This window comes from Pristiophorus japonicus, chromosome 20 (assembly GCF_044704955.1).
Source record: "Pristiophorus japonicus isolate sPriJap1 chromosome 20, sPriJap1.hap1, whole genome shotgun sequence".
Lineage (NCBI taxonomy): Eukaryota > Metazoa > Chordata > Chondrichthyes > Pristiophoridae > Pristiophorus > Pristiophorus japonicus.
Genome location: NC_091996.1, coordinates 7,444,323 through 7,471,797, shown reverse-complemented (window position 1 = coordinate 7,471,797; position 27,475 = coordinate 7,444,323). Strand labels below are relative to the sequence as shown.

The window sequence follows — 27,475 nt, the reverse complement described above, 5'->3', positions numbered from 1 at the left end:
TTTGACACTGCTTCCAGCAGCCCGGGAGAAACGTTATTAGGGGCATTAAAAAATATATATTTTTTAAATTTTCTTTGAATCATCTTTTATTTATTAGTTAGAAAAAAATATTCGAGACACGAGAAAAAGTTTGACTGACAGTCAAAAAGCACGCAATCGGGTAAAGGAGCTTTCCGATTGGCCGTGTGATGATGATGGATGTGTTGGATGACCAATGGCGGGAGTGTGGGGGGTGGGGCGATTGTAGACAAGGGGTCATGTGATCGAGGACTCTGTCCAATCAGAGTTGGTAACCCGGTCAATGGCGGGAGCGAGGTGGTTGGTGGCGGGAGGGTCATATTGCAATAACCCCATGAATATGCCCAACCAGAGTTAGCAAGCCAAAGAGAGATGATGGACATTATCTCCCTCCGATGGTGCCTGTCTACCTCCAGCACTTGTACCAAACCAGCTCCACACCGAGGCAAACGGACCTGTCTTTGTGCTGCCTGCGGTGGCAAGTGATAGGGCAGATGAGTGAGGAATCAATCCAGTTGATATTCTGCACTGAATGTTCCACATTGTACAATTGCAAGAGTGGAGAACATCCTCCATAACACTTCTAACGTCCATTCATTAAAAGTAGCATTTCTGTAGCGACTTTCATAACCACCGGACGTCTAAAAGCACTTTTCAGCCAATGAAATACTTTTGGAGTGCAGTCACTGTTGCATTGTGGGAAACGCGGCAGCCAATTTGCGCACAGCAAGCTCCCACAAACAGCAATGTGATAATGACCAGATAATCAGTTTTTGTGATGTTGATTGAGCAATAAATATTGTCCCCAGGAATAACCCCCCTGCTCTTCTATTGAAATAATGCCATAGGATCTTTTACATTCACTTGAGAGAGCAGACAGTGATCTCGGTTTAACATCTCATCCAAAAAATGGCACCTCTGACAGTGCTGCGCTCCCTCAGCGCTGCACTGGAGTGTCAGCTTAGATTTATGTGTTCAAGTCCCTGGAGTGGGACTTGAACCCACAACCTTCTGACTCAAAGGCAAGAGTGCTACCCACTGAGCCACAGTGGAGACTACAATAGAAGCTCGAGTATGCGCATAAGAACATAAGAAATAGGGGCAGGAGCCGGCCATTTGGCCCCTCGAGCCTGCTCCGCCATTCACGAAGATTATGGCTGATCTTCTACCTCAACTCCACTTCCCTACCCGCTCCCCATAACCCTTGACTCCCTTATCATTCAAAATTCTATCCTCACCTTAAATATATTCCTTGACCCAGCCTCCACAGCTCTCTGGGGTACAGAATTCCACAGATTTACAACTCTCTGAGAGAAGAAATTCCTCCTCATCTCTGTTTTAAATGGGCGCCCATTTATTCTGAAACTATACCCCCTAGTTTTAGATTGCCCCACAAGGGGAAACATCCTCTCTGCATCTACCCTGTCAACCTTATATATTTCAATAAGATCACCTCTCATTCTTCTAAACTCCAATGAGTATAGGCCCAAACTGCACAATCTTTCTTTATAAGACAAACCCCTTCATCTCAGGAATCAACCTCGTGAACCTTCTCTGAACTACCTCCAATGTAAGTATATCCCTACTTAAATAAGGAGACCAAAACTGTACGCAGTACTCCAGGTGTGGTCTCACCAATACCCTGTATAGTTGTAACAGGACTTCTCTGCTTTTATACTCTATCCCCCTTGCAATAAAGGCTAACATTCCATTTGCCTTCCTGATTGCTTGCTGTACCTGCATACTAACTTTTTGTGTTTCATTTACAAGGACCCCCAGATCCCTCTGTACCGCAGCATTTTGTAGTCTCTCTCCATTTAACTAATAATTTGCTGTTTTATTCTTCCTACCAAAGTGGATAACCTCACATTTTCCTACGTAGGTTGGGGGCAGGGAACTGTCACCATCATCATAGGCAGTCCCTCGGGATCGAGGAAGACTTGCTTCCACTCTTAGCATGAGTTCTTAGGTGGCTGAACAGTCCAATACGGGAACCACAGTCTCAGTCACAGGTGGGACAGACAGTCATTGAGGGAAAGGGTGGGTGGGACTGGTTTGCTGCATGCTCTTTCTGCATGCTCTCGGCGATGAGACTCGAGGTACTCAGCGCCCTCCCAGATGCACTTCCTCCACTTAGGACGGTCTTTGGCCAGGGACTCCCAGGTGTCAGTGGGAATGTTGCACTTTATCAGGGAGGCTTCGAGGGTGTCCTTGTAATGTTTCCTCTGCCCACCTTTGGCTCGTTTGCCGTGGACGAGTTCCGAGTTCTCCGCAAGATTCTGCAAATCCTCTGGGAGGACAGACGCACAAATGTTAGCGTCCTCGTCCAGACCAAGCTCCCCAGCTTTGAAACACTGACCACACTTGATCAGCTCCGCTGGGCAGGCCACGTAGTTCGTATGCCAGGCACAAGACTCGCAAAGCAAGGGAACTGTAGACTGGTTGTAACACTCAGGAAACCAACACAAGTTAGAAAGTCCCCAATCTGAGGAAGCATCTCACTAGAGAGTCTCCACACAGTCACTGAAAATCCTTATCCTTCATGAAGAATTCTTCAGCGCAGATCAATTAAATGTAGGTGCACAGGAACACATTGAACAAAGTTAGGATGTTCCTACATTCCCACAATGAAATGAGAAGCTTTCAACATATATCTCAAGGGACCTTTGTTACCTCTAGACTTGACTATTCCACCGCACTCCTGGCTGGCCTCCCACATTCTACCCTACGTAAACTAGAGGTAATCCAAAACTCAGCTGCCCGTGTCCTAACTCGCACCAAGTCTCACTCACACATCACCCGTGCTCGCTGACCTACATTGGCTGCCGGTTAAGCAACGCCTTGATTTCAAAATTCTCATCCTTGTTTCAAATTCCTCCATGGCCTTGCCCCTCACTATCTCTGTAATCTCCTCCAGCCCCACAACCCCCCCCCCCCCCGCCGAGATGTCTGCGCCGCTCTAATTCTGCCCTCTTGAGCATCCCTGATTATAATCGCTCAACCATCGGTGGCCGTGCCTTCTGTTGCCTGGGCCCCAAGCTCTGGAACTCCCTCCCTAAACCTCTCCACCTCTCTTTCCTCCTTCAAGACGCTCCTTAAAACATACCTCTTTGACCAAGCTTTTGGTCACCTGCCGTAATTGTGATGTTATGTATTGATGTGTGTATCGTCCTGGTACCTTAAATGTAATGTAAGCACAATGCTACACCACAGAGGGCGCTGTGGTGGGAAACCCCACCCCCACCAGGACGCAGGACTACGATACACACATCAATACATAACAGTAATTTCTACTTATTTTTACAAATTTGTTATCTCATACCACTCCTGTGAAGCGCCTTGGGAGGTTTCACAACGTTAAGGATGCTATATAAATACAAGTTGTTGTGGTTGTCTGGGTTACAAAGGGGTGGGCCTTATAATTGAGTTGTACAGAGTCTCGGTCAGACCCCATCTGGAGCACTGCGTCCATTTCTAGGCCCCACCCCTCAGGGAGGCCTTACAGGGGGAGCAGTGCAGATTGACCAGGTTGATACCGGGGTGGAGAGGGTTAAGTTATGAGGATGGACTGCGTAGACTAGGCTTGCATTCCCTTGAGTACAGGAGGTCGAGGAGGTGATCTAATCGAGGTGTTTAAAATGTTGAAAGGATTCGATAGAGTAGATAATATAAGAACATAAGAACATAAGAAATAGGAACAGGAGTAGGCCATAGGCCTGCTCCGCCATTCAATAAGATCATGGCTGATCTGATCATGGACTCAGCTCCACTTCCCCGCCCACTCCCCATAATCCTTTATCCACTTATCATTTAAGAAACTGTCTATTTCTGTCTTAAATTTATTCACTATCCCAGTTTCCACAGCTTTCTGAGGCAGTGAATTCCACAGATTTACAACCCTCTGAGAGAAGAAATTTCTTCTCATCTCAGTTTTAAATGGGCGGCCCCTTAGTCTAAGATCGTGCCCTCTAGTTCTAGTCTTCCCCATCAGTGGAAACATCCTCTCTGCATCCACCTTGTCAAGCCCCCTCATAATCTTATACGTTTCGATAAGATCACCTCTCATTCTTCTGAATTCCAATGAGTAGAGGCCCAACCTACTCAACCTTTCCTCATAAGTCAACCCCCTCATCCCCAGAATCAACCTAGTGAACCTTCTCTGAACTGCCTCCAAAGCAAGTATATCCTTTCATAAATATGGAAACCAAAACTGCATGCAGTATTCCAGATGTGGCCTCACCAATGCCCTGTACAGCCGTAACAAGACTTCTCTGCTATTATACTCCATCCCCTTTGCAATAAAGGCCAAGATACCATTGGCCTTCCTGATCACTTGCTGTACCTGCATACTATGCTTTTGTGTTTCATGCACAAGGAACCCCAGGTCCCGCTGTACTGCGGCACTTTGCAATCTTTCTCCATTTAAATAATAACTTGCTCTTTGATTTTTTTTCTGCCAAAATGCATCACCTTACACTTCCCAACATTATACTCCATCTGCCAAATTTTTGTTCACTCACTTAGCCTGTCTATGTCCTTTTGTAGATTTTTTGTGTCCTCCTCACACATTGCTTCTCCTCCCATCTTTGTACTGTCAGCAAACTTGGCTACGTTACACTCGGTCCCTTCTTCCAAGTCGTTAATATAGATTGTAAATAGTTGGGGTCCCAGCACTGATCCCTGCGGCACTCCTTTTCGAGTGTGGTCACTATTGTAACGCAAGAAAGCATATTGTCACACAAAGGGTCGTGGAAATCTGGAATTCTCTCCCCTCAAAAGGCTGTGGATACTGGGAGACAATTGGAGCTTTCAAGACTGAGATTGCTAAATTTTGTTTGGTGAGGGGCATCAAGGGATATGGAGCAAAGGCAGGTAAATGGAGTTGAGGTACAGATCAGCCAGGATCTCATTGCATGGCGGAGCAGGCTCGAGGGGCTGAATGACCCAATCCTGCTCCTAATGTACCACAGTTGCACATTGGTAGATAGAAAGATACCCAGCTCAACCACCCAGCCACTCCTGCTTTCCACACTGTGATGTATTTGCTTCATGGGTTCTTTGCTTAAGAATTCATAGCAACACATTGCTATTAAGAACTGGTTGGTTTATTAACAAAGGTTTAACAATCACACTACACATTGCCATTTTATCCACTAGGCTCACAATTGCATACCTCATCGCGGATGACCTAGACCCAACTGACTGGGGTTTTATTGAGTCTTGTGAACATCACGTGACTGGCTAAGCCACTCACAGTGCAACAGCTCTACAATTATTTTTGTGAACCTATAAATCAAGTGCCCCCGTGTTAAAGGGGCACTAAAACCGCAAGTTAAGCTTTAAACTTTAAACAATCAAATTAATATTTGGTTGCCGGGGGTGATGATGCACTCCAGTCCCTCCGGTGCCCACCTCTTGCGGAAGGCCGCGAGCGTACCGGTGGACACCGCGTGCTCCATCGTCAGGGACACCCTGGCTCGGATGTAACCGCGGAAGAGAGGCAGGCAGTCGGGCTGAACCACCCCCTCGACAGCCTGTTGCCTGGACCGGTTAATGACCACCTTGGCTATGCCCAGGAGCAGGCCCACGAGGAGGCCTTCCGACCTGCCCGCTCCCCTCCGCACCGAGTGCCCAAAGATCAGGAACGTGGGACTGAAGTGCAACTAGAATTTGAGAAGCAGCTCCCTCAAATATTGAAACACATTGGACATAGACATGGAACACGGACTCCTCCAGACTGCAGAATTTGCAGGCGGCCTGGGAGTCCATGAACTGACTTAAAAACTTATTGCACGGGATTGCTCTGTGCAACACCCTCCAGGCCAAGTCCCCAATAAATAGAGGGAGGACTCCCACGTAGAGAGCACTCCATTAGGGACCCCCGCCTCCTCCGGACGGCAAGATGGTGCGCCGTGGCGTGTTCGGACGGCAGACGAGGATAGCAAGGTGGAGAGTGTGCAGGAGCAGCCCGTACAGGAAACCCCTCCATGCAGATCAACAGCTCTACAACTCTTTTGATTGGAGAACAAAATAAACAGTTAAATCAAGTGCCCCCCAATCTGGGGGACACTCTAACACTTATCAAGGCCCAACAGTTCTACAACTCTTTTGGCGGGGGGGAACAAAATAGACATTAGATCAAGTGCCCCCCCCCTGATCTGGGGGACACTCCAGACACTTATAACTGCCCTCTTTTTTTTTATTTTTTGTTTTTTTTGGTGTTTTTTTTTTCCTTTTGTGATTTTTTTTGGGCATTAAAATCATATAATTTACGAGTGCCCCCTATAAAAGGGGAGGGGGACACTAAAACCCGGCAATTAAAACAAATTAAACTTTAAAACATAAAATCAAATTAAAATTTGGTTGCCGAGGGTGACAATGCTCTCCAGTCCCTCCGGCGCCCACCTCTCGCGGAAGGCCGCGAGCGTACCGGTGGACACCGCGTGCTCCATCTCTAAGGACACCCTGGACCGGATGTAACCGCGGAAGAGAGGCAGGCAGTCGGGCTGAACGGCCCCCTCGACCGCCCACTGCCTGGACCGGCTGATGGCACCCTTGGCCGTGCCCAGGAGCAGGCCTACGAGGAGGCCCTCGGACCTACCCGCTCCCCTCCGCACAGGGTGCCCAAAGATCAGGAGTGTGAGACTGAAGTGCAACCAGAAATTGAGGAGCAGCCGCTTTAAATAATGGAACAGGGGCTGCAACCTCGCACATTCTATAAAAACGTGGAACACGGACTCTTCCAGACCGCAGAAATTGCAGGCGGCCTGGGAGCCCGTGAACCGACTTTAAAATTTATTGCACGGGACTGCTCTGTGCACCACCCTCCAGGCCAAGTCCCCGATAAATAGTGGGAGGACTCCCGTGTAGAGTGCCCTCCATCGGGGACCCCCGCCTCCTCCGGACGGCAAGATGGTACGCCATGGCGTGTCCGGACGGCAGACGAGGATGGCAAGGTGGAGAGTGTGCAGGAGCAGCCCGTACAGGAATCCCCTCTGCGCAGGCAACAGCTCTACAAACCTGTGAGCATCCTCACAGGTGCACACGTTACACACACTCACGCATAGCAGTCACATGACCTGGCCGTTCCCTTATGGTAACTGGAGACATTGAGACATTTTGGCACTCTGCACGCCTCATACACTGATTGGAAACCTGATCGTTGACTGAGCTCCTTGTTGACTGACACGTAGCAGGCACTCTGCAATACCCCAAGGGTTAAAGCTACCCTGTTATTACAGCTGCAGGATCTCCTGTGGTTACAGTGCTGATATCAACATAACAGTTCTTTAATCACCGGTGGAACGCGTGGGCATTTCTGAACCAGATTAAATCCTCGAATATTCACTGATATCACCAGGCTAATGTTGACAAGTAAATATTTACTGGTCAGCGCGTAGAAACATTAAGAACCGGAGGAGACTGTTCAGCCCCTCGAGCCTGTTCCACCATTCAATTAGATTACGGCTGATCTGTATCTCAATCCATCTACCCGCCTTGGTTCCATAATCCCGTAATACCTTTACCTAATAAACTCCTATCAAGTGTGAATCAGTTACGGCAATAAAATATAAAAGGCAAGCTTGATTGCCAGGGACTTGTGCACCAAAAAACCTAGGATGACACTCCAGTGCAGTGCTGAGGGAGTGCCGCACTATTGGAGGTGCCGTCTTTCGGAGGAGACATTAAACCGAGGTCCCATCTGCTCTCTCAAGTGGATGTAAACAATCCCATGACACGATTTCGAAGAACAGCAGGGGTGTTATCCCTGGTGTCCTAGGCCAATACTTATCCCTCAATCAACAGATCAAAAAACAGATTACCTGGTCATTATCACATTCCTGACTGTGGGAGCTCACTGTGCAATAATTGGCTGCCGCGTTTCCGACATTACAACAGTGACTACACTCCAAAATTACTTTATTGGCTGTGGTTGGGAAAATGTTGGAGTTCATTATTAAAGAAGCAGTAGAAGGACATTTGGAAAAGCAAAATTCGGTCAGGCAGAGTCAGCATGGATTTATGAAGGGGAAGTCATGTTTGACAAATTTGCTGGAATTCTTTGAGGAAGTAACGAACAGAGTGGATAAAGGGGAGCCAGTGGATGTGGTGTATTTGGACTTCCAGAAGGCATTTGACAAGGTGCCACATAAAAGGTTACTGCACAAGATAAAAGTTCATGTGGTTGGGGGTAATATATTAGCATGAATAGAATATTGGCTAACTAACAGAAAACAGAGAGTCGGGATAAATGGTTCATTCTTGGGTTGGCAACCAGTAACTAGTGGGGTGCCGCAAGGATCAGTGCTGGGACCCCAACTATTTACAATCTATATTAACGACTTGGAAGAGGGGACCGAGTGTAACGTAGCCAAGTTTGCTGATGATACAAAGATGGGAGGAAAAGCAATGTGTGAGGAGGACATACAAAATCTGCAAAAGGACATAGACAGGCTAAGTGAGTGGGCAAAAATTTGACAGATGGAGTATAATGTTGGGAAGTGTGAGGTCATACACTTTGGCAGAAAAAAAATCAAAGAGCAAGTTATTATTTAAATGGAGAAGGATTGCAAAGTGCCGCAGTACAGCGGGACCTGGGGGGTAACGGAACCAACCAGGGGGCAGGCTATCCTAGATCTGGTCCTGTGTAATGAGACAGGATTAATAAACAATCTCCTAGTAAAGGATCCCCTTGGAATGAGTGATCATAGCATGATTGAGTTTCAAATTCAGAGGGAGGGTGAGAAAGTTGGATCTCTAACCAGCGTACTAAGATTAAATAAAGGAGACTATGAAGGTATGAGGGCAGAGTTGGCTAAAGTGGACTGGGAAAATAGATTGAAGTGTCAGACGGTTGATGAACAGTGGTGTACATTTAAAGAGATATTTCACAACTCTCAAGAAAAATATATTACAGTAAGGAGGAAAGGGTGCAAAAGAAAAGAAGGCCATCCATGGCTAACTAAAGAAATATAGGATGGTGTCCAATTAAAAACAAGGGCATACAAAGTGGCCAAAACTAGTTGGAGGACAGAAGATTGGGAAGCTTTTAAAAGCCAGCAAAGAACGACTAAAAAAATTATTAAGAAAGGGAAGATAGACTATAAAAGTAAACTAACACAAAATATAAAAACAGATAGCAAGATTTTCTAAAGGTATATAAAGAGAAAAAGAGAGGCTAAAGTAAATGTTGGTCCCTTAGAGGACGAGACCGGGGAATTAGTAATGGGGAACATAGAGATTGCAGAAACTCTAAACAAGTGTTTTGTATCAGTTTTTACGGTAGAGGACACTAACAATATTCCAATAGTGGATAGTCAAGGAGCTATAGGGGGGGAGGAACTTAACACAATCACAATCACTAAGGAGGTGGTACTCAGTAAGATAATGGGACTAAAGGCAGATAAATCCCCTGGACCTGATGGCTTTCATCCTGGGGTCTTCAGAGAAGTAGCGGCAGGGATTGTGGATGCATTAGTTGTAATTTACCAAAATTCCCTGGATTCTGGGGAGGTCCCAGCAGATTGGAAAACTGTAAATGTAACGCCTCTATTCAAAAAAGGTGGCAGACAAAAAGCAGGAAACTATAGACCAGTTAGCCTAACATCTGTGGTTGGGAAAATGTTGGAGTCCATTATTAATAAAGCAGTAACAGGACATTTGGAAAAGCAAAATTTGGTCAGGCAAAGTCAGCATGGATTTATGAAGGGGAAGTCATGTTTGACAAATTTGCTGGATTTCTTTGAGGATATAACGAACAGGGTGGATAAAGGGGAACCAGTGGATGTGGTGTATTTGGACTTCCAGAAGGCATTTGACAAGGTGCCACACAAAAGGTTACTGCACAAGATAAAAGTTCACGGGGTTGGGGGTAATATATTAGCATGGATAGAAGATTGGCTGACAAACAGAAAAGAGAGTCGGGATAAATGGTTCATTCTCTGGTTGGCAACCAGTAACGAGTGGGGTGCCGCAGGGATCAGTGCTGGGACCCCAACTATTTACAATCTATATTAATAACTTGGAAGAGGGGACTGAGTGTAACGTAGCCAAGTTTGCTGACAATACAAAGATGGGAGGAAGGGCAATGTATGAGGAGGACATAAAGAGACTGCAGGAGGACGTAGACAGGCTAAGTGAGTGGGCAATGATTTGGCAGATGGAGTATAATGTTGGAAAGTGTGAGGTCATGCACTTTGGCAGAAAAAATCAAAGAGCATGTTATTATTTAAATGGAGAAAGATTGCAAAGTGCCGCAGTACAGCGGGACCTGAGGGTCCTTGTGCATGAAACACACAAGTACAGCAGGTACAGCAAGTGATCAGGAAGGCCAATGTAATTTTGACCTTTATTGCAAAGGAGATGGAGTATAAAAGCAGGGAAGTCTTGTTACAGCTGCACAGGTTATTGGTGAGGCCACACCTGGAATACTGCATGCAGTATTTGGTTTCCATATTTACGAAAGGATATACTTGCTGTGGAGGCAGTTCAGAGAAAGTTCACTAGGTTGATCCTGGGGATGAGGGGGTTGACTTATGAGGAAAAGTTGAGTAGGTTGGGCCTCTACTCATTGGAATTCAGTAGAATGAGAGGTGATCTTATCGAAACGTATAAGGTTATGAGGGTGCTTGACAAGATGGATGTAGAGAGGATGCTTCCGTTCATGGGGGAGACTAGAACCAGGGGGCATAATCTTAGAATAAGGGGCCGTCCATTTAAAACTGAGATGAGGAGGAATTTCGTATCTCGGAGTGTTGTGGAGCTGCCTCAGACAGCTGTGGAAGCTGGGACATTGAATAAATTTAAGACAGAGATAGACCAGTTTCTTAACCGAGAAGGGAATAAGAGGTTATGGGAAGCGGGCAGGAAAGTGGACCTGAGTCCATGATTGGATCAGCCATGATTGTATCAAATGGCGGAGCAGGCTCGAGGAGCCGTACGGCCTACTCCTGCTCCTATTTCTTATGTTCTTATGTAAAGCACTTTGAGACGTCCGGTGGTCGTGAAAGGCGCTATATAAATCCAAGTCTTTCTTTCTTCTCTACGTAAAAGAGGAGATTTGATGTTCAAAATCATGCAGAGTTTTGATAGAGTGAGAAGGGTCGGTAGCAAGAGGGCACAGACTTAAGGTAATTGGTAAATGAACCAGAGGCAACTTGAGGAAACTTTTTTTACACAGCAGGTTATTACAATCTGGAACGCGCTGCCTGAAAGGGAGGTAGAAGCAGATTCAGTAGTAACTTACAACAGGGAACTGGAAAACAAAATTACAGAGCTATAGGGAAAGAGCAGAGAGAGTGGGACTAGTTGGACAGCATGATGGGCCAACTGGCCTCCTTCTGTGCTGTATCATTCTCTGATTGTAAAATGAGAGTTCTTTCCTTTGACCATGAAGACAAGCAGATTGAGTGTAAAACAACACTCGGGGCTACCTCAGAAAACGCTCTTCTGAATCTACTGTTCGAAGAGCTTCATCCTGCAACAGTCAGGTGACGTCTTCAATCCACCACCATAGCTGCTATCAGAAAACCTGCTACTTGTCTTCGCCGTGGCACAGTGGGTAGCACTCTCGCTCCTGAGTCAGGAAGTTGTGGGTTCAAGTCCCCATTCTGGAGACCTAGAGCCCATGATTCCGACAGACACTCCAGTGCAGTACTGAGAGAGCGCCGCACTGTCAGAGGAGCAGTACTGAGGGAGTGCCGCACTGTCGGAGGGGCAGTACTGAGGGAGTGCCGCACTGTCGGAGGGGCAGTACTGAGGGAGCGCTGCACTGTCGAAGGGTCGGTACTGAGGGAGCGCCGCACTGTCGGAGGGGCAGTACTGAGGGAGCGCCGCACTGTCGGAGGGGCAGTACTGAGGGAGCGCCGCACTGTCGGAGGGTCGGTACTGAGGGAGCGCCGCACTGTCGGAGGGTTGGTACTGAGGGAGCGCAGTACTGAGGGAGCGCTGCACTGTCGGAGGGACAGTACTGAGGGAGCGCTGCACTGTCGGAGGGTAGGTACTGAGGGAGCGCTGCACTGTCGGAGGGTTGGTACTGAGGGAGCGCTGCACTGTCGGAGGGGCAGTACTGAGGGAGCGCTGCACTGTCGGAGGGGTGGTACTGAGGGAGCGCTGCACTGTCGGAGGGACAGTACTGAGGGAGCACTGCACTGTGGGAGGGGCAGTACTGAGGGAGCGCTGCACTGTCGGAGGGGCGGTACTGAGGGAGTGCTGCACTGTCGGAGGGACAGTACTGAGGGAGCGCCGCGCTGTCGGAGGGTCGGTACTGAGGGAGCGCTGCGCTGTCGGAGGGTTGGTACTGAGGGAGCGCTGCACTGTCGGAGGGGCAGTACTGAGGGAGCGCTGCACTGTCGGAGGGACAGTACTGAGGGAGCGCCGCGCTGTCGGAGGGTCGGTACTGAGGGAGCGCTGCACTGTCGGAGGGTTGGTACTGAGGGAGTGCTGCACTGTCGGAGGGGCAGTACTGAGGGAGCGCCGCACTGTCGGAGGGGCAGTACTGAGGGAGCGCTGCACTGTTGGAGGGGCAGTACTGAGGGAGTGCCGCACTGTTGGAGGGGCAGTACTGAGGGAGCGCTGCACTGTCAGAGGGGCAGTGCTGAGAGAGCACTGCACTGTCGGAGGTGCCGTCTTTCGGTTGAGACATTAAACCGAGGCCCCGTCTGCTCTCTCAGATGGACGTAAAAGATCCCATGGCACCATTTTGAAGAAGAGCAGGGGAGTTATCCCCGGTGTCCTGGGGCCAATATTTATCCCTCAATCAACATAACGAAAACAGATTGGGCCTGGAATTGGGTACCACTGGAAAGCTGGTGCTCCCCTCACATTTTTGTGGCCATTAGCACTGAAATTTTTGAGTGGCTGGGCCACCCCATATTCAGCTCCAAAAGTGAACAAATGGGTTCCAGCGCTAATGAACCCTTCCAAAGTGGATTTTTAAGCGGTGTGGCTGTCTTAATTTGAGCGTTATCACCACTGAGAAATTCAGCATGTAGGTAAGGGTTTCTAATGAGCCAGCTGCTCCCTGGATTTTTAAAGGCCAGGGTTTGCAGCAAGGCCCTGAGGGGGGAAGGCGTTTGGAAGGTTCACTGATATGGAGCTGGAGACACTGTGGAGGAAGAAGAAGAATACTGTTTCCTGACGTGGGGAGACCTGGCAGACGGGTAGTACATAATGCATGGAGGGAGATTGCAGGGGAGGTGTCAGACACCTCTATATATATGTGAGGACGCACCCTTCCAGGAGGGTGCTGGCCAGTCTGCACCCATCCCTTCCAGGGTGGCGATGGGTCGACGCCTCCTAGCTCTGGGGCGACCGGGATCCTCCTCCTCTTCCTGCACCTCCTCCTCCTCCTCCTCCTCAGGTGGTGCTGTTGGCTCGGCCTCCAGTGGCTGTCCCCTTATGATGGCCAGGCTGAGCAGCATACAGCAGACCACGACGATTATGGAGACCCGTTGAGAAGAGTACTGCAAGGTGTCAACAGAGCGGTCTGGGCACCGGAATCCCTGCTTGAGGATGCCTATGCACTGCTCGGTGATGCACCTGGTGGCATAATGAGCGTCATTGTATGCATGCGCTGGCGCTGTCCTGGGGATCTGCAGAGGAGTGAGCAGCCAAGTGGACAGGGGATATCCCTTGTCCCCAAGCAGCCAACCGCAATCCTGATTCGGGCCGGTGAAGATGGTGGGCACACTGGTCTGGTGCAGAATGAACGAATCATGGCTGCTGACTCCCTTGCCCGCTGCCTCTCTGCACGGAGCTGACGACAATGCCTTCTCCTGCGTGCCGCCCTGCATCTGACCAGGTGTATCAGGTGTTGCCTTCCCAACACTCCTCCCATCCTCAGGGTGAACCCTGCCAAGCAGCTCTCTGCAGCCCACAGGACTCCACTAAAGATTTAGAACTGAAAGCTTAACAAAAATACAGGGGTAAGTGCAAACCTCTGAGCAGATTTAATGGAGCCAAAACAATGAATAAAATTATATGAAAAGCTAAATATTGCGGATGCTGGAAAATGAAATAAAAACACAAATAAGTAATAAAACTATTTACCTACCAAAGGGCCCCAGCGATGTCACTGCTGGGATAAGTCCTACAGTTTCGCGGTGAATTTCGCTGTCCTGGCGGCTTTCCAGCAGCCTGCACGCTGCTTCCCTCTCCGCTGGAAACTCACCTTTACTGCGGCTTCACCGTGCCGTTTCCGGCAGAAGTGAACACCACTCAAATCCTCCCTGACCTGAATATGGCTCAGGGAGGGAAAAGTACCGGACCGCCCAAACTCCGCGACAGCCATCCCTTCAGGGACGGTGAATTTCGGGCCCATTATCTGTTCATGATCACATTGCTGTTAGTGGGAGCTGCTTGCTGTGTGTAAATTGGCTGCTGCGTTTCCCACATTACAACAGTGACTACACTGCAAAAAGTACTTCATTGGCTGTAAAGCGCTTTGGGACGACCGGTGGTCGTGAAAGGTGCTATATAAATGCAACTCTGTCTATCTGATAATTGCCTGCAGCTGTTGCGAAATGGGGAGGATAAACATTACAGTGAAACTTTTAAAAGCTTAAGAAAGAACTTGTGTTTCTATAGCGCCTTTCACATCCTCGGGATGTTGCAAAACGCTTAGCAGCCAATGAAGTACCTTCGAAGTAAAAAACAGAAAATGCTGGAAATCTCAGCGGGTCAGGCAGCATCTGTGGAGAGAAACAAGAGTTAATGTTTCGGGTCAATGACCCTTCGTCAGAATGGGAAAAGTTTGAGATGTAACCGATTCTTAAGGAAGTGCAGGGGGGCAGTGAAAGGGGGGAGGGGAGGAATGAACAAAAGGGGAAGGTCTGTGATAGGGCGGAAGGCAGGAGAGATTAGAGAGACAAAAGGGATGATGGGCAAAAATGAGATGGTAATGGCACAAGTTAGGAAACAAAAGACGAGTCTAGATAGGGTGTGAATGGCGGAACAAAATCATCACCAGCTGCCGTGGGAAAGGGGGGAAGAAAAGGGAGGGGGGGGGGGGAGAGGGTGTCGGGGGTTGTAAAAAAAACAAGCGAGGAAAGGGAAAGGAAAAATAAGGGCAGAGGTTGTGGTCTGAAATTGTTGAACTCGATGTTGAGTCCAGGAGGCTGTAAAGTGCCTAAACGAAAGATGAGGTGCTGTTCCTCGAGCTTGCGTTGAGCTTCGTTGGAACAGTGCAGGAGGCCGAGGACGGAGAGGTCAGAGTGGGAGCAGAGCGGGGAATTAAAGTGACAGGCGACCGGAAGCTCGGGGGTCACGCCTACGGACTGAAGGGAGGTGTTCCGCAAAACGGTCGCCAGATCTGCGTTTGGTTTCCGCAATGTAGAGGAGACCACTTTCAAAGAGTGGCCACGGTTGAATTGTAGACGGTCGGTGTGAGCCGAGATCCCACGCACAGCCCTAAGATAAACAAGCGTTACGAGTACAAAGCTTTCTTTTCCTTTCACTGAACAATACTGAAATGGAAGCCCTTGCCTGTTTGTGATCTGACTTTCTCCCTGTTCCAGGGCATACTCAATGAACCAGACTTCGATGCTGTGCTAACGCAGCTACACAAGGTAGGTCACAGTGCTTTCTCTCTTGCTGCATTTAACGAGCGGTAACTGGAAAGGGGCTGGTCATCCGGGGAGCGGCAAGGTCGACATTCAGAACGGCCTCAGAAGCCAAGAATTTTTAGGAGAACGTTGCAGGCTCCTTCCTTATCGAGCGATCGATTCCACCTCCGCCTCCCATTCCCCTTCAGAAACGCATTGGGCCGTCAATCACGGTCCCTCCGGGCGCGCACGATGTGTGCACGTACCAGTGGAGGCCCCACAAGTGCCGCTTCTCAGAGCGCGAGGCGCACGCGGTGAAGTCCGGCACCTCCGATCTGTCAAAATGTCTTTTGAGCGTTCCAACGCCTCCCCGGGGGAAGGGCCTTAGCGGGCAGAGATTTGGGCTATTTGCCCAACTCCTGCCCAGCGAAAGTCCTTCAAACTCTTACACCTAGCTAAAGCAAGCGTAAGGCCAGCTTTTACCCAGCGTAAGAGTATTAAAACATAGAAAAATACAATTTTTATAAATAATATCTATGTTAAAAACCCTGTCCATTAAGGTTATTTAATTTTTACCCCTATTAAAACATATTAAAAAAAGTCCCCCAAAAATATTTTTTTGTCTAAAACATTCAATTTCAATTAATTTTAAATATGTGAAGTGATTTTCTTATTTATTTAAAATGATTGTGTGTTTTTGGGGGTGTCCCCATTCACAGTTACGGCGATCTCCGTACAAACGGAACTCACCATTGCTGTGAATGGGGATACGCCATTTCCATTGGTTGGCCAGGCCCATGTGATCCCGGGCTGCGCACACGCTCCTGGGATACGTGGGTCTCTGCCGGGAAAGAAAATAGTCAAAGAGCGGAATTTGGCTCAAGAGGCCACTGCATCTAGCGCGCCGGTAAAACCAAGAGAAACAGGGTGGGTGCGTCCCATTTCCAGCGGTGGCTAATTTCGGCCTCTACCAGTTCACCCACCAGGCTTACAACCACCGGCCTCATGTAGATCCCCAAAACCCAACTGGCTGGGGTTTTATTGAGTCTTGTGAACATCACATGACTGGCTAAGCCACTCACAATGCAACAGCTCCACAAACGTGTGAGCATACTCACAGGTGCCTACATTACAGTCACCTTATCAGACACCAGTAACAACAACTTACATTTATATAGCACCTTTAACGTAATTAAACATCCCACGGCACTTCACAGGAGTGTAATTTTTTTTTTTAATTGATACCATGCCACAGAAGGAGAAATTAGGGCAGAATGACCATAGGCTTGGTCAAAGAGGTAGGTTTTAAGGAGCATCTTAAAGGAGGATAGAGAGGCGGAGAGGTTTAGGGAGGGAATTCCAGGGCTTAGGGCCCAGGCAACAGAAGGCACGGCCGCCAATGGTGGTGCGATGAAAATTGGGGATGTCCAAAAGGCAAGAAAAGATGGAGCACCAAGATCTCTGGGCGTTGTGGGGCTTGAGATTACAGAGGTAGGGAGGGGCGAGGCCGTGGAGGGGTTTGAACATGAGGATGAGAACCTTAACTCTCAATGAGCTCAGATTGTCCTGTGTTGTGTGTGACAGGGCTTTGAGATGAGGACGTTTGCGGGGCCAGTGTTTGCACAGTTTCGGCACATGCTGGGGTTGAGTGAGAAGGATTACCAGCAGTCCCTCAGCTCGGAGGGATCCTATCTACAGTTCATCAGCAACTCCAAGAGCAAAGCAGACTTCTTCCTGACGTGAGTGAGACCGTCACACGCGGAGAACGGGTGTGGGAGAGGGAGGTAATAACCCCCGCCGGCAGCGACAGTCGGTGATGGAAGACCCTGATCACTCCCCGTGCACTGACCTACACTCCCCGTGCACACTCCCCGTGCACTGACCCACACTCCCCTCACACACTCCCCGTGCACACTCCCCGTGCACTGACCCACACTCCCCGGGTACACTCCCTGCACACTGACCCACACTCTCCGCGCACACTCCCCGTGCACTGACCCACACTCCCCTCACACACTCCCCGTGCACACTCCCCGCGAACTGACCCACACTCCCCTCACACACTCCCCGTGCACTGACCCACACTCCCCGCGCACACTCCCCGTGCACTGACTCACACTCCCCTCACACACTCCCGCGCAGTGACCCTTTTTCCCCGCGCAGTGACCCACACTCCCCACGTACACTCCCCGCGCAGTGCCCACACTCCCCTCACACACTCCCCCCTCACACACACTCCCCTCACACACACTCCCCTCACACACACTCCCCCCTCACACACACTCCCCTCACACACACTCCCCCCTCACACACACTCCCCTCACACACACTCTCCCCTCACACACACTCCCCTCACACACACACCCCCTCACACACACTCCCCCTCACACACACTCCCCTCACACACAATCCCCTCATACACACTCCCCTCACACACACTCACCTTCACACACACTCCCCTCACACACACTCCACTCACACACACTCCCCCTCACACACAATCACCTCACACACACTCCCCTCACACACACTCCCCTCACACACACTCTCCCCTCACACACGCTCCCCTCACACACGCGCCCCTCACACACGCTCCCCTCACACACGCTCCCCTCACACACTCACCCCTCACACACACTCCCCTCACACATTCCCCTCACACACACTCCCTCCTCACACACACTCCCCTCACACACACTCCCCTCACACACACTCCCCTCACACACACTCTCCCCTCACACACACTCTCCCCTCACACACACTCCCCTCACACACACACCCCCTCACACACACTCCCCCTCACACACACTCCCCTCACACACACTCCCCCCTCACACACACTCCCCTCACACACACTCCCCCCTCACACACACTCCCCTCACACACACTCTCCCCTCACACACACTCCCCTCACACACACACCCCCTCACACACACTCCCCCTCACACACACTCCCCTCACACACAATCCCCTCATACACACTCCCCTCACACACACTCACCTTCACACACACTCCCCTCACACACACTCCACTCACACACACTCCCCCTCACACACAATCACCTCACACACACTCCCCTCACACACACTCCCCTCACACACACTCTCCCCTCACACACGCTCCCCTCACACACGCGCCCCTCACACACGCTCCCCTCACACACGCTCCCCTCACACACTCACCCCTCACACACACTCCCCTCACACATTCCCCTCACACACATTCCCTCCTCACACACACTCCCCTCACACACACTCCCCTCACACACACTCCTCCCACATGCACTCCCCTCACACACTCCCCTCTCACACGCACTCCCCTCACACACTCCCCCCTCACACACACTCCCCTCACACACTCCCCTCACACACATTCCCCCCTCACACACACTCCCCCCTCACACACACTTCCCTCACACACACTCCCCTCACACACACTCCCCTCACACACTCCCCCCTCACACGCACTCCCCGCACATAGTCTCCCCACACACACTCCTCTCACACACTCCCCTCACACACACTCCCCTCACACACTCCCCTTACAAACTCGTCCCGTTCTGTGCCTGCGCGCTGGCTCCAAGGTCCATCTGCACCCGCGCAGTACCCACAGTGCATTGCAGTGTGGGCCAGGCTTTGTTCAACTCTGTGCGTCAAGGCCCCGGAGAATCTTCGATCGAAAGGGGAGAGAGGGGGTGATGGGGAGAGAGAGGGAGGGGGCGGAGAGGGGGAGACGGGGGAGAGAGAGAGAGGGGAATTGAGAGAGAGAGGGGGGGTGGATGGGGAGAGAGAGAGGGGGAGACAGGGAGAGAGGGGGGAGAGAAAGGGGAGACTGGGGAGAGAGGGGAAGATTGGAGGGAGAGAAAGAGAGGGAGATGGGGCGAGAGAGAGGGAAAGACTGGGGAGAGAGAGGCGGAGACAGAGAGAGAGTGAGGGGAGTGAGAGGGGTAGATCGGAGAGAGAGAGAGATTGGAGGGTGGGAGTGAGAGAGAGACTAGGGAGAGAGAGAGAGAGATCGGAGGGAGGGAGAGAGAGAGAGAGATTGGAGAGAGGAAGAGAGAGAGAGAGACTGGAGAGAGAGCGGGGGGATCGGAGAGGGAGACGGGGAGGGGGGAGGAGTACAGAGAGCACAGTGGGGATGGCGGAAGAACGTGAACCAGTTCTAAAGCAGGGGTTGAGAGCAAAAACGTGAACCAGATGGTGAGACTGGACGAAATCCGGAAGTCACGACACTGTCACTATTCACTTCATAGCCAATAAGCCTTTTAACAATCCGTGACCCACACACAATGCCCCATTGATGGCGGTGGGGAGAAGGTGAGTAACTTGTTGGGGGGGTGGAAAGGTCATGAATCCGTGGGGTAGGAACTTGGGCAGGGGGAGAACGTCAGGAACCCGGGCGGAGGGGGGGGGATGAAAGTCAGGAACTTAGGGGGAGGGGGCTGGAATTTCTTTGGGGGGTCTTAACCCATGAGAGTGAGTCCTGCATGTTCCAAGTGAGCTCTGCTCTGTCTGGAGTCGGCAGTCAGAATGGCTCGAATTACACTTTGCAAAGAGAAACTGCTGGGTGCAACTTATCCTCCAAAGGGGCCAATCAGCAATCAGGACTTGTCATCAAGGGGGCCCAATCAGAGCTTTAGGTGTTGCAAATAAACGCGTCCTTGTTTTTGGCGGACGCACGTAGGCACGACAAGAGGATTTTCCTGAAGACTCAGGAGAAGAGAGAGATAAAGTTCCTGCTGTCGAACCTGCGGTCCTACATACAACACATGGAGAAGTACCCACACTCGCTGCTCGTCAAGTTTCTAGGTAAGAGCGAGACCAGCGTCGCCATGGAGACAGCTTGGCCTTGAAGGTGGGGGTCGCTGGAAACCGGCCGATAACATTGACGGCCCGAGGAGGTGGGGGGGGGTGGGCGCAGGCAGCATTAGGTATTTCAAGGCCGAGGAGCTCCCTCTTCCCCAGTAAAGGCAGGGACTAACCGGGAGAAACAGACCAGACGATCCCAGCTACCGTCCCCAGTGCTTCCTTCGCTGATCGCGGGCAGGGTAGCAGTCGAGCTGTTGGGGGCAAAAAAAATCACCCCGAGCTCCATTTTCTGATCGCTCTCCGGGGCCCCTCACTCCATCTTTAGGGATGTTACATGGAATTGCATGGAACAGCTCAGAAACCGGCCATTCAGCCCAACCGCTCCGTGCCGGTGTTTATGCCCCACACCAGCCTCCTCCCACCCCTCGTCATCTCACCCCATCAACATATCCTCTATTCCTTTCTCCCTCGTGTGCTTATCCAGCTTCCCTTTAAATGCATCGATACTATTCGCCTCAACCCCTCCCTGCAGCAGTGAGTTCCACATTCTCACCGCTCTCTGGAGAAACTCTGTCTGAAGGAGTTTCTCCTGAATTTCCGATTCCATTTATTAGTGACGATCTTATATTTATGGCCCCTAGATTTGTTCTCCCCCACAAGTGAGAATATCTTCTCTATGTCTAACCTATTGAACCCCTTTCATAATCTTAAAGACTTCTCATCATCATCATAGGCGGTCCCTCGTGTCGAGGATGACTTGTTTCCACGTCAAAAAGGGATGAGTTCACAGTTGTTTCAATGAAGGACCTAATATTCCAGGTCCCGAACTCCAATTGAAGGGTGGAAGATGCCTGTGCGTGGATTTTTTTAACGTGGGGTTGCTGATGCACACCAGCCACCACACGGGCTTGACAGAGCTAGGGTTTTGGTCCAGTGGCAAGGATTACCCAAGACGACTGGAGACCAGCTCTGCTGCACAGACCTAGTGCGCACACACATATCGCAGTGTGGGCTGGTCCGTGCTGCCCCTGGGTCCTCGTCTCTCATGGACCCCGATCACGCCGCTCTACCTCTATTCGGTCAACCTTCTCTTTGCTAGAGAAAGGAGCCGCAGCCTGTTCAGTCTCCCCTGATCGGTGTAAAGTCTTGTGTCTGGTATTATCTGGTTGGGTCCTATCAGATCACACTGATCAATTCCAACACCACATGCAAGGCAACCATTCTGAATTTTGGATTTCAGGTAGTAAATTCTTTTATCCTATCTTTACATCCAGTCTTTCAGCTGCTTTGGTCAGCTGTGGCTCAGTGGGCAGCATTCTTGCCTCTGAGTCAGACGCTCGTGGGTTCAAGTCCCACTCCAGAGATTTGAGCACATAAATCTAGGCTTACACTCCAGTGCAGTGCTGAGGGAGTACTGCACTGTCGGAGGTGCCGTCTTTCAGATGAGACGTTAAACCAAAGCCCCGTCTGCTCTCTCAGGCGGACGTAAAAGATCCCATGGCACTATTTCGAAGAGGAACAAGGGAGTTATCCCCAGTTTCCTGGGGCCAATATTTATCCCTCAACCAACATCACTAAAACAGATTATCTGGTCATTATCGCATTACTGTTTGTGGGAGCTTGCTGTGCGCAAATTGGCTGCCGCGTTTCCCACATTACAACAGTGACTACACTCCAAAAAGTACTTCATTGGCTGTAAAGCACTTTGAGATGTCCGGTGGTCATGAAAGGCACGACATAAATGCAAGTCCTACTTCTTCAGTAGCGTCTCTCTTTGAATAACAACAACTAGAAACTGTTCTAAACCCACCTCCAGTGTTTCTACGATCATAATATTCTTCATGGGGACTTGGACTATGACACTGTTCGCAACCTTGGTGTCATATTTGACCCCGAGATGACCTTCCGACCATCACTAAAACCATGTATTTCCACCTCCGTAACATCGCCCGTCTCCGCCCCCTGCCTCAACACATCTGCTGCTGAAACCCTCATCCATGCCTTTGTTACCTCTAGACTTGACTATTCCAACGCACTCCTGGCCGGCCTCCCATCTTCCATCCTCTGTAAATTTGAGCTCATCCAAAACTCGGCTGCCCATGCCCTAACTCACACCAAGTCCCGGTCACCCATCGCCCCTGTGCTCACTGACCTACATTGGCTCCCGGTTGGGCAACGCCTCGATTTCAAAATTCTCATCCTCGTTTCCCAATCCCTCCATGGCCCTCGCCCCTCCCTATCCCTGTAATCTCCTCCAGCCCCACAACCCCCCGAGATGTCTGTGCTCCTCTAATTCTGCCCTCCTGCCCATGCCCCCCAATCTTCTTTTCCCCACCATTCAGCTGCCTGGGCCCTAAGCTCTGGAACTCCCTCCTTAAACCTCTCCTCCTCTCTCTCCTCCTTCAAAACGCTCCTTAAAACCTACCTCTCTGACCAACTGCCCTAATTTCTCCTTATGTGGCTCGGTGTCAGAACTTGTTTGAGAATCGCTCCCTGTGAAGTGCCTTTGGGCGTTTTGCTACATCAGAGCCACTGTAGAAATGCAAATTGCTGTTTCTGCTCATCTATTTTATCTCTAATGATTATATAAGTGGGCACAAAGCAGCAGCGGAGGGAGAGAGTTATTATTGTAACACAGCTCCCATTGTTTCAAGCGCGCTGGGCGAGGGACACATTTATTTACCTGTTCCCTGAATAATGTCACAGGAGGCCCATTGTATTCTTAAAAATAATCAGTACCCTGGGGTGATCACAGTGTTGTTCCACCTTTCATCCCAAATGATAGTTACAAACTGCGGGAGTCATCAGCATTTATGATGTTATTTGAAGGCCTGCGTGGGGTTACTGCCCAGTAATTGCTCCCTGGCAGCCCTGATCCTGCATGTATTACATAACTACATAGCCACACAATGAAGCGTTGTTGGTAAACATAGAAACATAGAAACATAGAAAATAGGTGCAGGAGTAGGCCATTCGGCCCTTCTAGCCTGCACCGCCATTCAATGAGTTCATGGCTGAACATTCAACTTCAGTACCCCATTCCTGCTTTCTCGCCATACCCCTTGATCCCCCTAGTAGTAAGGACCTCATCTAACTCCTTTTTGAATATATTTAGTAATGTCCCTCCTGTGAATTGCAAGCATCGCTACAATGGTGCCGCAGTCAGTAACACTCGGCCATCAATTCCTCCCTCTCCTCGAGAGCTGTGTACCTTCACTGGCCTTCCTCGCCCGCCCATCAGTGCTGGAGTGTGGAGGTCCCACACCCTCCCACACCCCCCCCCCCTACCACCCCACGCCCCCCATACACCCCCCCCCCCACACACCACACATACCCCCACACCCCCCATACACCCTCCACACACCCCGCCCGCTCCCCTCCCCCCCATCAGTGCTGGAGTGTGGAGGTCCCACACACTCCCAAACCCCTCCCCCCACCCCACGCCCCCCATACACCCCCCCCCACACACCACACATACCCCCACACCCCCCATACACCCTCCACACACCCCGCCCGCTCCCCTCCCCATCCCATCAGTGCTGGAGTGTGGAGGTCCCACACCCTCCCAAACCCCTCCCCCCACCCCACGCCCCCCATACACCCCCCACACACCACACATACCCCCACACCCCCCATACACCCTCCACACACCCCGCCCCCTCCCCTCCCCCCCCATCAGTGCTGGAGTGCGGGGGTCCCACACTGCCCCCCCTCCCATCCAACCCCCACACCCACCCACCCCCTATACACCGCCTCCCACACCAAACCCCCCACACCCCCACCCCACACCCCCCTACACCCCCATACACCCCCCACCCCACCCCACCCCCCCATACACACCCCCCACACATACCCCCACACCCCCCCATACATCCCCATACAACCCCCCCCCCCACATCCCCCACATGCCCTCCCCACACCCCGCCCCCTCCCCTCCCCCCCCTATCAGTGCTGGAGTGTGGAGGTCCCACACCCTCCCCCCCCCACACACCACACATACCCCCACACCCCCCATATACCCTCCCCACACCCCACCCCCTCCCCTCCCCCCCATCAGTGCTGGAGTGCAGGGGTCCCACACCGCCTCCCCACACCAAACCCCCCACACCCCCCCACCCCACACCCCCCTACACCCCCATACACCCCCCCACATCCCCCACCCTATCCCCCCCATACACACCCCACACACATACCCCCACACCCCCCCATACATCCCCATACACCCCCCCCCCCCACATCTCCCACATGCCCTCCCCACACCCCGCCCCCTCCCTTCCCCCCCATCAGTGCTGGAGTGCGGGGGTCCCACACCGTTCCCCCCTCCCATCCAATCCCCACACCCCCTACACCCCCTTCCCACACACCCCCCCCACACCCTCCCCCACACCTCTCCCCCACACCCACAGCCCTCCCCCACACCCACAGCCCTCCCCCACACCCTCCCCACCTACCCGCCACCCTTCTCTGGTGCTTCACCCCAAAGAGCCATTCTCCGCGCTGGCCAGCTCTCCAGCGAGTCCCTCGGAAATCTGCGATCTCCGTGGCTGGTTTGGGGGTCACTGAGTGGGAGCAGGACCCGTTGCTGCCTGAAATGCGGGGGTTTCCTGGGAATGGGGTTTTGCGAGGGTGGGGGGCCGAATTTCAAACCCCCCCCTTGCAGCCTGATGTCAGAATGGAGTCAGGACTGGCGGGATGAAGTCACTTCCTGGAACGCCTGCCATTCCCGTCAGCAGGAAGCACGGAGTACTTCGAACAACAACAACTTGTATTTATATAGCGCCTTTAAAATAGTAAAATAGTAAGACAAAACAAATAAATTTGACACCGAGCCACATAAGTAGAAATTAGCGCAGGTGACCAAAAGCTTGATCAAAGAGGCAGGTTATAAGGAGCATCTTAAAGGAGGAAAGAGAGGTAGAGAGGTTTATGGAGGGAGTTCCAGAGCTTGGGGCTCAGGCAACAGAAGGCACGGCCACCGATGGTTGAGCGATTATAATCAGGGAAGCTCAGGAGGGCAGAATTTGAGGAGCGCAGACATCTCGGGGGGGTTTGGGGCTGGAGGAGATTACAGTGAGGGGCAAGGCCATGGAGGGATTTGAAAACAAAGATGAGAATTTTGAAATTGAGGTGTTGCTTAACCGGGAGCCAATGTAGGTCGGCGAGCACAGGGAGTGATGGGTGAGCGGGACTTAGTGCGAGTTTGGATGAGCTCAAGTTTACGTCGTGTAGAATGTGGGAGGCCGGCCAGGAGTGAGTTGGAATAGTCAAGTCTAGAGGTAATAAAGGCATTGATGAGGGTTTCCGCAGCAGATGATCTGAGGCAGGGGCGGAGACGGGCGATATTACGGAGATGGAAATAGGCGGTCTTAGTTTTGCTGCGGATATGTGGTCGTAAGCTCATTTCAGGGTCAAATATGATACCTAGATTGCGAACAGTCTGGTTCAGCCTCAGACAGATGCAAGGGAGAAGGATGGAGTCAGTGGCTAGGGAACGGAGTTTGTGGTGGGGACCAAAGACAATGGCTTCGGTTTTCCAAATATTTCATTGGAGAAAATTTCTGCTCATCCAGAACTGGATGTCGGACAAGCAGTCTGACAATTCAGAGACCGTGGAGGGGGCGAGAGAAGTGGTGGTGAGGTAGAGCTGGGAGTCGTCAGCGTACATGTGGAAACTGACGTCGTATTTCCGGATGATGTCGCCAAGGGGCAGCATATAGATGAGAAATTGGGGGGGGGCCGAGGATAGATCCTTGGGGGACACCAGAGGTAACGATGCGGGGGCGGGAAGAGAAGCCATTGCAGCTGATTTTCTGGCTACGATTAGATGGATAAGAATGGAACCAGGCGAGTGCAGTCCCACCCAGCTGGACGATGGTGGAGAGGCGTTGGAGGACATTGTTCCTAAGCCAGTATCCGTGTTCATGACCACGCTGAGATTACAACCAGGTAACTGGTCACTCGGCCCATCCGCTCCCTAACAGCACTGTGGGAGCACCTTCACCACACGGACTGCAGCGGTTCAAGAAGGCGCTCACCACCATCTTCTCAAGGGCAATTAGGGATACCCTCCTCACCACCAATAGTCCGAATCCCATGCCTGCCTTGTCCCCACATCCCTTTATTCCCTGTTCCTTCAACCACGTATCTAACACGTTCTTAAATGTTGACTTAGCCTCTTGGTTCAGTCAATAACTCGGGTGAATTCCACAGCCTCACGACCCAGTGTCTATAAAGATGTTTCTCCCGCTCCCTCTGCTAAATCTCTTCCATTTAATCTTATTATCTACGTTCCTTCATTGGAAACCATCTGTTTCTATCTACTCTGTCCCAACTCTTCATCATTTTAAACACCTCAATCAAATCATCTCACAGGTTCCTCTGGGCCGGTGAAAACAGCTCCATATTTTTCAAGCCTTTCTTCGTATTTGTATTTCCTCATACCACCTCCACGTTCCCCCCCTCCAAAGTCACGCACCATCCTGACTTGGAAATATAATCGGCTGTTCCTTCATCGTCGCTGGGTCACAATCCTGGAACTCCCTCCCTAACAGCACTGTGGGAGCACCTTCACCACACGGACTGCAACGGTTCAAGAAGGCGGCTCACCACCATCTTCTCAAGGGCAATTAGGGATGGGCAATAAATGCCGGTTAAAAAAAAATAATTAAAAAAAATAAATGCCGGCCTTGCCAACGACGCCCACATCCCAGGAACGAATGCAAAATAAACCCAGTATTCCAGTGATCCTGCACTGTCCCCGTTCTATTGCCTCAGCATGGAGCCCAAAACTGCACACATTGTTCTTCAGTGGTCTGACTAAGGTTTTATTTCAATTCACTGTTACAGCTGGGCTCTTATATTCTAAATCTCTTTCCGTAAATCCAGTATTTATTTGTTTTTTTTGTGGCCTTATTCACTTGAGGTGCTGGTTTTAACATCTTGTGAACCCCAAAATCCCTCATCTCCGCCACATCTTCCCCAGTCAAAGTGACGTTATTTTTAGTGCTTGATACCAAAATACACCATCTCACATTTTCTAATATTGAATTCCACCTGCCACTATTTTGCCCATTGCACCATCTTACTATAAGAACATAAGAAATAGG

At 50.9% G+C, this 27,475-nt stretch overlaps 1 protein-coding gene across 2 annotated transcripts in view; it reads left to right on the top strand.

The window, feature by feature from the left end:
* The window catches only part of pip5kl1 (phosphatidylinositol-4-phosphate 5-kinase-like 1), a 93,136-nt gene that overhangs the window by 43,994 nt on the left and 21,667 nt on the right, over positions 1 to 27,475 (top strand). For both annotated transcript variants that reach the window (XM_070863350.1, XM_070863349.1), the window contains exons 3-5: positions 15,534 to 15,584; positions 17,145 to 17,299; positions 20,245 to 20,369. In XM_070863350.1, coding sequence (XP_070719451.1) covers positions 15,534 to 15,584; positions 17,145 to 17,299; positions 20,245 to 20,369 — 331 coding nt within the window. The remainder of the gene's footprint in view (positions 1 to 15,533; positions 15,585 to 17,144; positions 17,300 to 20,244; positions 20,370 to 27,475) is intronic.